Source organism: Protopterus annectens, chromosome 2.part0 (genome assembly GCF_019279795.1).
Source record: "Protopterus annectens isolate FY-2018-M chromosome 2.part0, PAN1.0, whole genome shotgun sequence".
NCBI lineage: Eukaryota > Metazoa > Chordata > Ceratodontiformes > Protopteridae > Protopterus > Protopterus annectens.
In genome coordinates, this window is record NC_056728.1 from 1,242,577,964 (window position 1) to 1,242,594,399 (window position 16,436).

The 16,436-nt window shown below is 39.9% G+C and overlaps 1 protein-coding gene across 4 annotated transcripts in view; it reads right to left on the reverse strand.

Moving 5' to 3' along the window:
• The window catches only part of TEC (tec protein tyrosine kinase), a 1,312,802-nt gene that overhangs the window by 231,368 nt on the left and 1,064,998 nt on the right, over positions 1 to 16,436 (reverse strand). For all 4 annotated transcript variants that reach the window (XM_044061419.1, XM_044061418.1, XM_044061417.1 and 1 more), the window contains exon 10: positions 12,382 to 12,461. In XM_044061419.1, coding sequence (XP_043917354.1) covers positions 12,382 to 12,461 — 80 coding nt within the window. The remainder of the gene's footprint in view (positions 1 to 12,381; positions 12,462 to 16,436) is intronic.

The window sequence follows — 16,436 nt, forward strand, 5'->3', positions numbered from 1 at the left end:
GAAAACCACACAACTACACATGCGCCATACCCTACTGCTCTAGACACGTGCCGCATGTTGACTCGCTCCGAGGATATTCAGACCTCCAAAGTCTATAGTCCTGCCACATACATGTGTTTGATTGTCAGGGTGTTCGTGTGGTCATCTGGGTTTAGGCTTGCCCGACTGGGGACCGGGACAGCCCTGTACCCATTTGAAAGTCAGATTTAACACGTGGACAAGGTTACTCTCACTGTTAGCATCCTACCTGTGGTTAGAGACACAGGGATTTTGGCCACCTCTGGCCAGCTATATTCCTTCGCATTCGTTATGATTGCTTTCTTGTTCCCATGTTTGTTCTGTGTACATATATATATATATATATATATATATATATATATATATATATATATAGATATAGTTGCCACCCTTTCAAATGGCCAAAGTGTGACTTATTTGGTACAAACGTCAAGATTTTGCAGGCCAACACATATCCACAGCCAGTACAAATGACAGGACCTCACTTTTATGCCTGATTGACAGCTTATTCTTGTAGCATTTTAGATGCTTATGACATTTAGGTGTTTCAGATACAGAATAACTGTTTTATGCAACTATTACATAAATATAGGACACAGGGACATCATTAGTTCCAGTTTTAGCATCCTACCTGTGGTTGGGTTTGCAGAGGTGTGCTCACCTCTGGCCATCCTGACATATAACAGCACTACATATTACGGGGGGTTCCGCTGCTGTTTCCCTTCACATTCATTATGACTGCTACATTGTGACCATGCTCATTCTTCATATCCACATAAATATATATATATATATCGGTCTGTACATACACATGCATATACACCTACATGCTTATTTACATTTCCCATACCGTTGAATCACCACCACTTACCGTCACGCATACACACTTGCATACCCGCTTACGTCTAGGGTTGCCACCTTTTCAAATGGCCAAAGTGGGGCATTTTGGGGACACACATCAGATTCTACAGGCCAACACATACCCACGGTCAGTACAAAGGTTAGAACTTTATTTATTTGCTTAAATGAAAGCTTATTCTTGTAGCAGTTTAGTTGCTTATTCTGTTTCTTGTAACATTTAAGTATTTTACATTCAGAAATAACTGTTTTATGCAACTGTTACATGAAATATGGGACATAATTATTTCCTACAATCACAGGACATTTGCCATTGTATTATTTTTGGTCAGGACACAACTGCACAAAAAGGGACTGTCCCTCGCAAAGTGGGACAGGTGGTAACCCTACTTACCATCTGCTTTAAAGTGCCTTAATCACCCTATATCCGACTGCCACTATGCTAATGTGTAAGGTAAATATTCCTGATAATGCACGTGGGGAGACATGCATCATGGTCAGGTGTTTAATCCCGGGTTGTAGGTTCTGCAGGACCAGCTGGAGGCTGAGCAGTCTTGTGGACAACTACTGCTCATACAACTTGTGTCCAAATGTCTACAGGACTGGACATCATGTCGTGACACCAAGTCTAATGTTTAGAACAGATACTTATCCCATGAGGGATATTCCAAAATTGTGTGGACTGATGACCTCGATTCTTTTGGCTTTACGAAAATGAGGTGGGGTTATACATGCAAGGGATACATAGTTTGCAATTCTGAGACTGCCTAGGGTGAGACTGCCTACTAGATATGAGTAGGGGTCAATATGTGCAGATATGGCTGTGCCAAGCTAGCAGCCCATGTATGGGTGGTTTTGGTGGATGCTCAGGAAGGGGGGGGGGTGGTGTGCTGTGGAGGGGATGATGGGTATTCAATTATGGTTCCAGGTGTGTTGGGGTTGGATGGCTCAGTTCAGGCCAGACCATTATGTGGGTATGTGCCGGTAACATTTCTGTACATGTGTATCGCACATTTTAATGTTCATATGTTTGTGGGATTGTGTTCTACAGTATGGCCTGTCAGGTTGTGTTGCGGATGTAAATGTTTGTTCTTTGGTTTTCTTTCTGATTCACCCACTGCTCCCTCGTACACCTCCAGTTCACCTATTGTGCATCCAACCCAGTCTCCCCTTGGCAAATTATTAATTTACCCGTCACCCCCCCACCCCCATATTCTACACACACCATCCATCCCTTCTCTGGTTGATGGCCCATGGCACAGTCAACAGAACACATTGCGTACACTACATATCTCTGGTACCAATATGGCTGTGAGGACTACCCTAGCATTTTTGATCTTCTACATGCTGTACTTCCTGCACATAGGTACACGCAAATACTTATCTTTCATGACATGGCAGGTAGACCCAGGTAATACCTGTTCATCTTTGGGCTGTCCAGACAAGGACGACTTGGACCGCGATTGGGAAGATATTGGGCGAATGCTCTGACCATTGGTAGGGCGCTGCCACCTTTTCATATGACCAAGATGGGACATTTTCGGGACACACATCAGATTTTACAGGCCAACACATACCCACGGTCAGTACAAAGGACAGTACTTTAGTTTTATGCCTAAATGTAAGCTTATTGTTGTAGCAGTTTAGTTGGTTATTCTGTTTCGTTTACTTGCTTATTCTGTTTCTTGTAACATTTAGGTATTTTACATACGGAAATAAGTATTGTATGGGACTATTACATAAAATATGGGACATAATTATGTCCTACAATCGCAGGACATTTGACATTTATAATGGTTTTGGTATGGACACAACTGCCCAGAGGGGGACTGTTCCTCACAATGTGGGACAGGTGGTAACCCTAACCATTGGATTAGGCTTAGCAATTGGTGGCGCGCTAACATGATGCATTTTGCTTCCACTTGGTATAACTATCGACACTACAATGGAATATGGGCACAGGGTTTTAAATGTCATTTGTTCGAGGGACGGGGACTCAATATTCACTACGTGCCTTTGTGTTTACTTTTTATTTTGGTGTTCGCAAAACTGTCTTGTATGTTTTGCATACATTTCAGTATCCACAGACACTGACAGGAGTGATTACTATTAGAGGCAGGCTGTACTTGTCAGCATTTTGGTTTGCGCGTATGCAGCCGACATGTTCATGCCTCCGTGCAGCGGTTAGACACACCCCCTGCACTCACGCACGTTTCCTATGCATGTGGCCGATGCGGCAGCATGTCTTCATTAATATGCATGTGGTGCTGCTGTGCCATCTCTACACCGCACGGTCGGTGCAAGGCTAATGCCGTCCTTGCACCGAGCTTCATGAATCCTGGAGTGTATTTGCTCTTTAAAATCTTAGACAGATTTGCCATTCCTTCCTTCCAAGAAGCAACTGTATTTTAATTTCATGGCTGCAATTACCATCTGCCCAGATCTTTGTGTCTAGGACAATGAAATATATTACACTGACTCCACATTTTGCACATTTAATAGAACTCAATGATAAGGAAAGATGTAATCTTTTGAAGCTGAGCTACTTTTGCCTTTATCATCACACACTTCAACTGTTGCTCACTTTTACCCATCAGAGTTATATCATCAGAATACCTCAGGTTATTAATAGTTCTCCAAGCAATTTAGGTTCCAGTGGTTTGTCTAACATATCATTACATATCATATATTTAGCATACAAATTAAATAAATTGGGTGACAACATACAGCTTTCATTAAACTCCTCTCACAATCTTGAACCAGTCTGTTATTCTTTATTTGGCTCTACAGAAGGGAACTAAGCTGACCCAAAATCCACATTTGTCTAAGAACTTGTCAGAGTTTACTGTGGTTGACAGATTCAAAGGCTTTACCATAGTCAGTGAAGAATAAGTACACTTTTGTCTGGCTCTCGATTGCTTTCTGTATCCAGCAGATGTTGCCAATTAGACATCTGGTTCTTCTGCACCTTCTAAAAGTGGGCTGTACATCTGGCAGTGCTGTATAAGTATATTGCTGGAGTCTTGCTTATAGGCTCTTGAGCATTACTTTGTTATCATGAGAAACGGGTACAATTACTCTAATTTTGACACTCTTTGGCACTGCCCTTTTTTGAGAATAAAATATCAACTGTTCGCTCCCAGTCCAATGGCCATTATCGTGTTTGCAAATTTCCTAGTAAATTCTAAGCAACACTGTAACAGCATCATTATGCATGAAGTTAAACAATTCATTTGGAATTCAATTGCTTTCTGCAGCCATATTATTAGCAAGGGTTTCTAAGGCCAATTTAAAATTGCCACAGAAAATGCCTGGCCCAAGATTAAAAAATATGCATTAGTGATATTATGGTTCTCCTAATGTAGTTCTCTCATATGTTCCTGCCATGTCTTCTTCTTACTATCTTCTGGTAGGTCCTTCCCATTTCTTTTTTTATTTATTTATTTTTTATTGTGTCCATTTAACTTGGTGTTTCCTTTAATATTGCCATTCTTCTTGAAGAGATCTTTTTCTTTCTTATTCAATCACATTCTTTTATTTCTTTGCACTGCTCATGCAAATAGCCTTCCTTAACTCTTCTTACTATTCTATGAAATTATATACTCAGTTTTACATATTTTAACTCTCTCCTTTGCCTTTCACCATTCTTCCTTCCTCAGTTAATTCTCACCTACTTCTAAAGCCTCCACAAACAGCTGTTGTGCTGTATTTGTTTTTCTATTACGAATACTTTTGTTGCCACCTCCTGGTTAATATTATGCATTTCTGCCCATAGTTTTTCAGTTGTTCAGTCTGCTGGGTCTATTCCCTTAAATTAAGGTTGGCCTGGAGGCATTTCTTGTTTTCTTTAAATTAATTGTAAACTTTGTGATAAGAACTAATAGTCAGAGCCACAGTCAGCTCTAGGCCTTAGAGAGGCCTACCATCTCTGACTGCAAAGCAGATTGTCAATTTGATTTTTTTTTTGTCATCTGTTAGCATCAATGTATAAAGCTGACAGTTGGGTTGTTGAGAAACAGAGTTTGCTTTAACCAGTGAAAATCCTACCAGAATTTTATTAGCTTCTGTACTGCTTTATTTCGTACTCCCAGGCCAAATTTACTCAACCACCTATAATGAGTGCACTATCTTTTTTGGTTTTGCTTCCAGAGGGTGCTTCACCCCTAAAAATCTGATCATGGTTTAATTTTCCAAATATAAGTCTGAGTCTCTAGTAGCCAATAATAGGTGTAAATCCAAAAAGTGCATAATTTCTAAAAACTACGGTTTGCTCTGTTGTCAGGAATGGAATTTATACCAAGCCATTTTGTTTTTAACAACATGCAGTTAACAATATCACGGGGTGAAAAGGCTAGGAAGATATTAAAGACCTCAATAATTTGTTTTTTATGCCTGTTATAATAGGCCAAAATGTAAGTTGAGTTTTGTTTAAGTCATGAACACCTACCAGCAGTCAGTTAATTAGGTTCTGCACTCCTGACTGCTGGCAAGCTGGAGAGCAAGTGTCCTGAGCTGAGTATAAAAAGAAAATTACGTTTCAGAAAATACTTTCAACTGAACAAAAAAGCAGTTTTTCCCTTTTTGCTTATCTAAAGTAATTCTTTCTCATTTTAAACTCATCTGTGCCAACTACTGCCTTTTCATAAAACATAAATTAAAAAACACTCTACCTACATTCTACGTAATCAAAATATGCTCATGTTATATAACTTTCCTTTCACTTTTGCAACAGCTGAAACAGCTTTTTGTAAGACAGACTTTGCTATCTGTACTGCAGTCACACAAGAAATGTTAATACTTACTGACTTTCCTCAGGTTTTACACCAACTAAAAGGTTACTATTAAAATCATATAAGTGGATATGCATATATGATTCCAGTAGGTAACCTACTGGAAACATATAAGGGGAGATGATTTAATGATTGTAGATGATAACTCAACTTCTTAAGCAGCACCATTATCACTGCCTAATAATTGAAATGAAAAGTACAGTTTTGTACCTACCATAAATGTAGATGTTTCGAGATCACATTTGCTGCAGTCCTAACTTGGTAGTCCATATACAAAAGTACCAGAATATAACCTCACCTACCACACCACCCCTAAACACAGAGGGAAGGAACATCTACATTTATGGTAGGTACAAAAACTGTACTGTTCTTCATCATTCCATTTGCTGTCCAAACCAGCCCTAGACTTAGAGTAGAGAGGAAGGTGATAATGCTTAGAGAAAAGTATGCACTGAACTCCAAACTGGCTCCAAAATATCTCCTTAGTTGCCCCCTAATAGAAATGCTGTTGAAGTGGCCAGTGCCCTAGTGGAATGAGGCCAGCTGGAATCTCCTTCCCATGATGGGAATAACAAATAAATGCAAAAAAACCCACCCTCCACCTAATAATAGTTTGTTTTGACACAGGCTTGCTCCTAAAAAAAAGCAAAAAGAAACAAACAACTGCTGACTGCCTAAAACCTGCTTAAGTCCTAATAAATAATAACGCAATTGCCTGTGTACATCTAAAAGTTTTTCCCTTTATTTCCCCTTATTTTGGGATCTTGCATAAAAGTAGGCAAATGAATAAGCCACACTAGAAACACACCAGGGAAATTAGAAATCAAAAGGCTCAACCGCCATAAGGGCCCTGCAACTCAGAAACCCTTCTTGCAGAAAATAATGGCAAAAAAAAAGCAGTCTTCCATGACAAGTTTAAGTCAAGTCAGCAGTAGCCGCAAAAAGGTTGTAGAGTGAGTAGAGTAAGTTTCTCCAACACAATTAGGAAGAGTAGATCAGGGGTTCGGTATATTCTTTGCCCTCTAAGAAATTGCTTGAACAAAGGAACAAGGATCACGAAAACAATGGTGGGTCACAAATGGAGCTGAGCTGAATGTGCTGAATGTGAAACTTAATGGAAGAAGAAGAACTTTGTCTAATAACCTGTAATGAGGCCTAGAGAAATTAAAACTCAAGGCTCACTCCAAAATAAAATTGTTCAATACCAAAAAATAAAATAAAATCTATTTTTCTGAGTACACCTTCCTTTTCTGACTACTTCATTTCAGCAATTACATTTAAAACTAAAAACAGAATGAAGTTGAGGCCTGCTGTGTTTCAAAAAATATGAAGAGGTCGGCAGATGTTAAGAGAGAAGAGAGCACATTTGACAGAACCAAGCTATAGCTCTGAGACAACAGAAAGTGGAAGGGCCATGTAGGTTACCAGGTTTTGGGTACCAGATTCCTGAGTAGGTGGTCCTGGAGCTGCGAGAATCATCCTTGAGCTATTAAAAATCATCCTTAGCTTGTCTTGTCTGACCTTTAGAGACCTTTAGGAATGAATTTTTGGTGGAAAGGCATATCAGAAGATTTTTGTGCATGAAGAAAAGAGCATCCACTTTCCAAGCTGTGTGATGAAACCTCTTGTGTAAAAACTCTATGTCTGGAGTGGAGTCACTGAGACTTTTGTGAAATGTGAAATACATGAGTTGACACTGTCAATTTGTGAAATACATGATCATCTGTGAACATCTGGTTTGTGCTCCTGGCAGTCCTCTTAACATTGCCTAAGCTGCTTAGTGAGCGTAGTCTCCGACCCTGCTATCATTTTTGCTGCCTGCACGGTGAATCTGTTCTCCCCTTGTTTTGTGTTGACATACCACATGACAGTTGTGTTGTGTTTTATGTTCAACCCTGCCCTGAAGAAGAAATCTGTTGAAAGCCAGTAGCAACCTAAAAGGCTGAACTTCTCTAAAGATAACTCTGTAGAAGCCAGTAATGCAAACTGGACTGCTAACATCTCTTTCATTTTGATATGTAGATGCTGTATCTGTCGTTAGAAACCCCCACTGAAGCTAAACTAGGCCTGCCTCTTAAAGAAGCCTTTTGAAACAGAAGGGGAGGGCCCTAACCAAACAGTCAGGAAGGAAGCCCCCACAGCTGGCCTTTCTTCCTGGCCCTGGACCTGTCCTGAGAGGACAAAGTCTTGAAGTGAGACTCCTCCCTGAGACTCCAAAGAAACTCCCCACTGACTGAATATCTCATTACATATAATGCGACTATATAGTCATTCTAGTTAATTATAGTTTGATATATTCACTATATTAAGCAATTCATATTGCTTAATTATTTGCAAAAAACACTGTTTGTATACACATTCTGTTCATGAACTTGCAAGTTGACAGAATTACCAGTATTCATGTGTTTTTAGTGCTGCTTTGACTTTTAATGCGACTACCATTTGTCTTGGGTTTTGGCTGAGAAAAATCTTTGGACCAGCTCAAGGACCTTATTAATACACATAAAATAAAGACAGACAATAACATTAATTCCCCACTTTAACTGCCACCAGTTTACTTAGGTCCATAGGTTCATAGCAGGTAACTAGGCTAGCGGCCCTAAAGCCTTTACAAGCTTAGCCATGTTAATCCCAAGTATCCCCATTTGTTCTTTCTGGATATTCTGCAGAATAAATTTATGAACAGAGTAGGTCTGTGATCAGCACTGGCTACCCTTGTCCATGATGAATTTGCCATCTCCCATCCAGTTATCTAAGTTGTGTTTGAATAGGGTCAGTGAGGAGCTCTGTTTTAAGTGAATAGGAAGTCTATTCCAGAGAAGTGGCAGCCTCTGAGAGGCACATCTGTCTCTCTAGTGTGTTCTGTTAATGTCACATGCTAGGCTGATATCCCTAGACAGAGTGACTCGTGTGCCATTTGACTTGCGGATGTCCAGCATTTCCATTTGGACAGGGTTGGAGATTGCCATATAGGCCAGGTGCAAGCCACCTATCAGTAGCCTATAAGATACAGAGTAAAGTGACAGGGCTTTCTGCCTATCCATGTAAGTTATGGTTTGGGGTCCCTGTATTTTCTTAGCAAGAAACCTCTGAGGTCTCTCCAGCTGCTGCAGATGCCTGGTGAGGTACATGCAAAAGGGTGCATTATACTCTAATAGTGGTCTGATGAGGGTCACGTACAATGGAGTTATACTATCCCTTGACCTAGATGCAAGGCCCTTGCTTATGAGGTGTGATTTGTAGAAAGCTTTCCTTACCACTGTGGAACTTTGGTGGTCAAAGTTCAGATTGCTATCAACCTGTGTTCCCAAGTCTTGCACCACTGGGTTGGAACTCTGGGGGTGCTGTTAATATTGTAATTTGTAGGGAATTCCGTTTTGTCAAAGCAAAATAATGCAGTTTTAGACCATGGCTTTGGCACTAATCATTTGTTTGTGTTAGCCCTTCTTGTAATATATTGACATCATGGGGGGGAGGGGATTCAACGATTGCTCCCAGTTTGCAGTCCATATCTACTTTGGCCTGGACTTCTGAGAAATAGCTGTCAAACAATAAGGGGCCTATCACAGAACTCTGTGGTATTCCACCAATGACTGGTCCACTGAATTTTGACAGTGTGTGTTCTGTCGGTATGCCAATTGGCTACCCATCTAGTAACATAAGGGTTAATCCCTATCTGGGAGAGTTTCTCAATGATGCCAAAGTGGGGAATTGTGTCAAAAGCCTTGGCAAGGTCGAGATAGGCTGTGTGCACTGTCTTACCTTTGTCCATCGCTTTGGTGATATTCTCAAAAAAGTCCTCCAGGTTTAATAAGCATGATCTACCCTTAACAAAGCCAAACTGGGTTGGGTCCAGTGTTTGAAGTTCACCTATGTTCTTGCTGATACAGTCCATAAAAATTATTTTCATGGCTTTGCAGATGAGTCTGGTTAGACTTATGGGTCTGTAGTTCCTAGGGTCAGTTGACGCCCCCCTTTGTGCACAGGTTACTGTTCTCCATTCTGCAGGAACATAGCCAGTTCTCAAGCTGTGATTAAAGAGAATACCAAGTGAGTCTGCTAGGCCTTGTTTTAGATTGTTTAGTAGACAACCTGGGATATTACCTGGTCCTACTGAGGCCATGTTTTTGGCCTTGGTGAGTGCAGAGATGACCTGTTCTCTAAAGACAATAAGCAGAGGGCTGGTGTCAGGTATGCTTTGGGATATGACAGTTGGGGATGGGGGGTAAAGTGTGCACTGAATCTGTCAACTAGCAGGTTGCCGATATCTTCTGGTGTACTATGAGTGATGCCATCTGTAACCAGTTCAGCAATTAGCTGGGCATTCCATTTTAGACTTTGGATATAGTTAAAAAATGTCTTATGATTATCCTTGGTGAGGGATATGATTTTAGTTCCATAATTTGCTTTAGAAGACTTTACAAGATTTCTGATTTTCTTGTTTAGGCTTAGGAGGGAACTCTTCCTCTGCAGAGTGAGATCCCTCTTGTGTTTGGACAACAGTTTCTTCTTCTTGTTGTATAATGTTTTTACTTGAAGTCTACCACAATGGCTTGTTTTTACGGGAAGACACAGTTTTGATCCAGTCAGGTACAGCAGTCACCTAAGTGTTTGTAAAGGGCATTTGTGTACACTTCTACATATGATCATTGATGTATGCAATTCTGGGTGGTATGAAGCTTTTTATACCATTGCTTAGTAGGCTGTAGTTAGCTTTAGTAATTTTTTTTATAATTTTTGTTCCTGTGAAGGTGTCAGTTCCTGTAGTTACTTCAAACGAGACTGATCTGTGGTCTGACCTAACCAGGGAGAGCATCATGCATGGGGAAGTACAATGGCTCCCCATGTTGGTGAGTACTATGTCCAGAACATTAGAGCTCCTAGTGGGGGTGCAGACTATCTGTTCCAGAGCACTTGTGTTAACAAAGTCCAGGAACCTCTAGGCAAGCATGTTTTTGCTCGTGTATGTCCCCCAGTTTATGGAAGGATAGTTGAAATCTCCTGTGACTAAAGTGTTGGGCTGTATGACGAGTGATTCCAGTAAACAGAGGTAGGTGGTATGCTTATCCTGGTTCAAAGTGGGGGATCTATAGCTAGAAATGATATGCTATGGTACTTTCCCAATAGTTAATTGGACATGGAGTAGTTCAAGAGTCGTGTTGTCTGACCAGTCTCAAAGTGTATGAAGATGGATACAACTCCACCTTTGGTACCTTCATGCTCATTTTGAGGTCTGAACATGTAGAAGGCATTGTAGCCGTTGCATGGCTTGGCTGCTCTTAGTGGCACCATGCCTTGGTAACTGCACAGATGTCAGCATCCTCTAAGGTGAGGAGTGCTTTCATGGAGTGCAATTTCGTGTTTAAACTCCTAGCATTTAGTACCATGATACGTTTGGCTCGATTAAATTTTGTGACGGTGGAAAATTTGTTGTTTTGACATTGCCTAAAAAGGCACTTTGCGGGAGTCAAGGGCCTTTGCATTATCCGAAAGCCTAGGGGAGACAGCTGCAGACCATCTCTAGCAAAGCAGTAAGGTCTATTACCACATCTTCCCAGGCTGACAGATACTGGATCCCCCCGGAATGACAGCAGAAGCTGAACCAATTCTTGAAGTCAACCATTTTTTGTTTACACTGTGGAATCATCCTGGGTGAAGATGCTGCTTAGTGCTAGGAACATACTTGTCTGGGACACATAATCAGAGAGTTCCATCATGTCTCTCTTCATTTCGTCCATTGAGTGTTTACTAACTATAATACTTATTACAGTGATATGCACAGTCTATTTTAACTTGTGTTTTCATCGCTGTGATGGACATTTTGAATCTGGCTAGAATTTGATGGGTAGATGTGTAGCTGGTATAAGTCAGATCAAACTAAATCCTCCCTGACACTAAAGCACACACAAGTTGGGCAGAAATTAGCAAAACATCCCAAATGGGAACAGTTTCTGGGAATAAAAAAAATCACACTGAAAATTTTTTTTGGGAGTGTAAGCCACGCCCCTACACCCCCCACATCACTGCTGCTTTTATATATATATATATATATATATATATATATATATATATATATATATATATATATATATATATATATAAGCCTTGAGGTCACACCTACAGAGACAAATGGGAAACTCTAGGTTTACTGGCAATTCATTTTCTGAAAAAAAGCCAGCTGGCTGCACAATAAAGATCGCACAATGAGTGTTGTCACTAATGTTTTGTATGTAAGCCTGGCTCCCTAAACTAATTCATCCAAAAACATCATTCAACACAGAAACAAGCAGCGTAAACACTAAACACAGACAGATTTGCATATCACATCATAAAGGTGACATTAAACATATCTAATAAACTTTTTTTCTTTGCTTTAGACATTGTTGTTAGGCACATATCTCACTTTGGATGCACTACCATGGTAACGGCACACAAATGTTATTTTTGGGAATGATATGACTGCATATATGTTGCTGGTGTCTTCATAGAACAGATAGATACTGATGCAGAGTGAACAAAGGTGCACATGTGATGGGGGAAAAACAAAGCTAATTAATGTAATGGCATTTGTCAACCTATTTCAAAATATAAAACAAACACACATTTTTCAGATACATTTCTGTCATATAAAGTCCATTATAACTGCTTAGTTCCCTAGGGTGTGAATGTTCCCAGAAGATCAGGCATATTAAAAGGAGGTTGCACAAGTACTTGCCGTCCAGATTTTGTGTATACTGATACAGTGTACATTCCAGCTTGACTGGAGTTTCTGACAATGAAACCACCTTCTTTATCCTACATAGGAAGAAAAAGAAAAGATTTATGTTAGACAATAGTATGCTTCTTAATTTCGCAACAATAAAGTAAAGTCTTCCTATTCAAAGGTCTTGTTGAGTTTCTGTACTATGTTTTGATTTCAAAGTGTATACTTCAATGACTAATCCCTAATACACAATTGTCCAAATAATATTCAGTGATTCTAAATGACAAATGCTTAACATTCCTATAATGCAATTTATAACTGATCTATTCAAAACAGACATAAGATGAATACAGGAAAACCTGGTGAGAGCATTTATTTCCTTGGTGTCCCCTATATTTAACTTGCTCAGCTGTAAAAAAAAAAAAAAACAATAAAAAATATTCCTTACGAAAAGACTGTGAAAAGTAAAGGCTCACAGTAAGGTGAAGTTTCAATCAGTAAAGAATGCTCTTTCAAAGCCATGTTCTGTCATAAAAAGGCATTTTTTTTCCAAAATTCAAATAATTTCAGTGTGGTATCAGAGGAAATATCTAAAGTAATGAGTCCTTAAAAGTCTCTTCTGGAAAGTGTCTTGTTTGTTTGTGTCTTTCTGGAAAGTGTCTACTGTCCTGAAATGGCTGGCAATAGAAGAGAAGCTTGCAGAGCAGATGCACATAAAGGAATTCAGTGCTGCTGTTTCAGTATTGCTGTCTCAGGAAGGAAGAGGTGAACCATGCCATATACATATCTACTTAGCACATGCAGTTGGCAGTATGACGGTAACAAGAAAACATAGGTCACTGGATTGATAAGTGGTTTGTACGTAACTTCATATCCTGCTATGTTTTTTTTTTTTTTTTAGATTTAGCCTCTTTCTTTGGTAACATCTTGCTGAGCTCATGACTGCTTGACTTCCTCTTAAGACTGGAGTGCTGGTCCTCTGCCATCAGTATAACTGAATGAACAATTATTGTTATAATGGTTAAAGAAAGCACTGGAGACAGGTCACGTATGACAATGTCGTGGTCAGATAACCCCTGATTTTTTTCTAAAGTACAGCTCTCAAGGAACTGTGATGTTCAGCAACATCATAATCTGCATGATGTTTCATTATTCGTTAATGGTGCCAGTGACATGCTGACACTGTATCTCTTTTCAGCTAACATTCACCCACTTAAAGTGGGTGACTTGAATACCTTCTGAGACTACTGAATGGATGTCTGTAAGTATGTACGTATGTTCACATGTATGCATGTATCGATGTGTCTGGGGAGTGGTGATAATGTGCTGTAGACTGGTTGTACGATTGATTCATGACTGGAATAACACTTGCAGAATGTCACACACAGCAGCAGTGCTGTACATCATATTTGAACTGTTTTGACAAACACAGTAACTCAATGAATTTCGCATATAAGTACAAGTCGGGTCTACTACCGGAGATCGAAATTACACTATTTCAAAATCCGGTAGTAGATGCCCACTAACGCGAAAGTGCAATTCACAGAAAGTGCACTTTCGTAAACACCACTAGAACGAACGGGCAATGTCCTCCACTGTGGTGCGGTAGTCATGGACCTTAGGGTTAGGGCTTGGGTTAAGGATATTGGATAGCCCTACTAGGTATCCATAGGTTCATAGGTTCATACGTAAGTACTAGGCTATCTGCCCGAGGGCATCTATAAGCCTAGCCAGAATGCGTTGGCATTCGCCACTCACTTAGATTAGTTCTCTGTGCCTCGGTCCAGCAGAGCCATTAGTTCCCTGTGCCTCTGTCCAGCAGAGCCACTGCAGTCATCCCCGGGGTAAATTTTCTGTTTCCCATCCACTCATCAAGGTTTCGCTTGAAGAGCGTTAGTGAGGGGCTCTGCCGAATGTAGACTGGAATCCTGTTCCAAAGCATGGGGAGTCTCTGGGACAGGAATCTATCCCTCCAGCATGTCCTATTTATCGTTGTGGTGAGGTTTAGATCCCTAGAGCGTGTGACTCTTGGGGATTTGTTTTTTTTTTTAGGTGGAGCATGTCCATCAATTCTGGGTTGGACATGGCCTTGTACATGGCTTTGTATGTCAGGCAGAGATCACCTCTGAGTAAGCTGTATGTCCCCTGAGTACAGCTGACCCATTTGTTTTCCCCTGGCTTTTCTAGTACATCACTCCACAGCACTGATAGTCTCTTTCATCATTTAATGCAAATATGCCCACATATAATAAAAAGTAATGTGATTTGGGGATACCCTTTTCACCAGCATCAACCACCATGCTTGTAAACATTGTCACATACTCATTCCGATCATCTTTATCCTGTAAACCAAACAGGGAAACCTGTCGTCCCTGCATTTTACTTGTATAACTAAACAAGCAAAAACAAACTTCACAAACTATATACATCTTCCGTACCTGTACATTCTCACTTTTATATCCTGAGTTTCTCAGTGACACCTACTACATTTCTAGACAGTGATAAATGCTAAATTGTCAGCAACAGAGAAAAATACAGATACGCAGTAAATCACTAGTGCAGTTTTGTGTGTGTGTGTGTGTGTCAGTCAGTAACTGAGTGAGTGAGTGCATGTGTACACTATCCTTAACCCAAGCCCTAACGCTAAGGTCCGTGACTACTGCACCACAGTGAAGGACATAGGTCCGTGACTACTGCACAGTGGAGGATATACAATTTCCTCCACTGTGGTGCGGTACTCATGGACCTTAGGGTTAGGGCTTGGGTTAAGGATAGTGGATAGCCCTACTAGCTATCCACTATCCTTAACCCAAGCCCTAACCCTAAGGTCCGTAACCATTCGCTCAAGTGGAGTTCGCTAAAGTGCACTTTCGCATTAGTGGACATCTACTAACGGATTGCGAAATAGTGTAATTTCAGTCTTCGGTAGTAGACCCTTACAAGTCATATTAACTGTTAATGCTCCTGCTTCTAATAATACTTGGTAAATTTACATAGAATTAACTTGAGAACTTGGATACAAAAACTAAAACCTCAACTATCTTAGCACGCAGTGACAGTTAAGCTTCTCTGGAATAAGCTTAACCACAGTTCTGCCTTTCAAATGAAGAACAGAAAAAGGATAATATGCATATCCAGTAAATCTCACAGAGCATGCTCAAATGAGAACCATTATAAGGGACTGTTTTCCTTAAAAGTATTTGCTTACTTCTGCTGATCATATACAAAGTACCTACAGACATCATTACAACCACTACTTCACATTCATGTTGCAAACTTCTGGTTCGCCATTCTCAGTAACTATTTTCATTTTCATTCCAGCTAGTCAGTCAAAATGTATGCATCGTAAATTACTGATGATAAAACTACACCTTCATTCGTAAGATAAAGATACAGTTCTTGATGTCCTCATTTTGAACACATAACAAGCTAGTTATGATCAGATATGCAATCACAAGTAATTCTCTGCATTTTCAAGATCAGGATTTTATAACCCAGATTAATAATAAAAATTTTTTACTGGGAGGGGGGATATCACAATTTACTTCTTTTGTACGACAATGAGCTGCCTTTATGCCCCTAATAGTCTTGGAAATGCATAACGATATTACGAAAGCAGGCTGAAAAGAAGCTTAGAAGTGAACATTAAGTACATGGCACTGTTTTATAGGTTAACCTTCCAAAGTAGTAAACTAAATGGTTTATGGTTAAGCAACGTTATGCAATACATGCAAATTTCCTGTCAGAGTCAGAGAAATAAAATTCAAATCAATGAAGTTTATTATTATTATAAGGTAGTTGCTTTGGCCATTGCTATTATTTTTTACCACAAGCAGGCATTTGATGTATACATTACAGTCAAGTGTGGCTGCAATTGATGGGTATCTGTGCTGTCTGTGAGTGAAAATGACTAACCCTACGTCATGATCAAGCTAACTAGTTATTCCATTTTAGAAGTAGTGAATATAGTAACAGATAAAACAATTGGAATTGCGATCTTTAGAAAACGGTAGGAGCAAAATACATATGAAAAATGGGAATTGTAGGAACAATACACACAATACAGG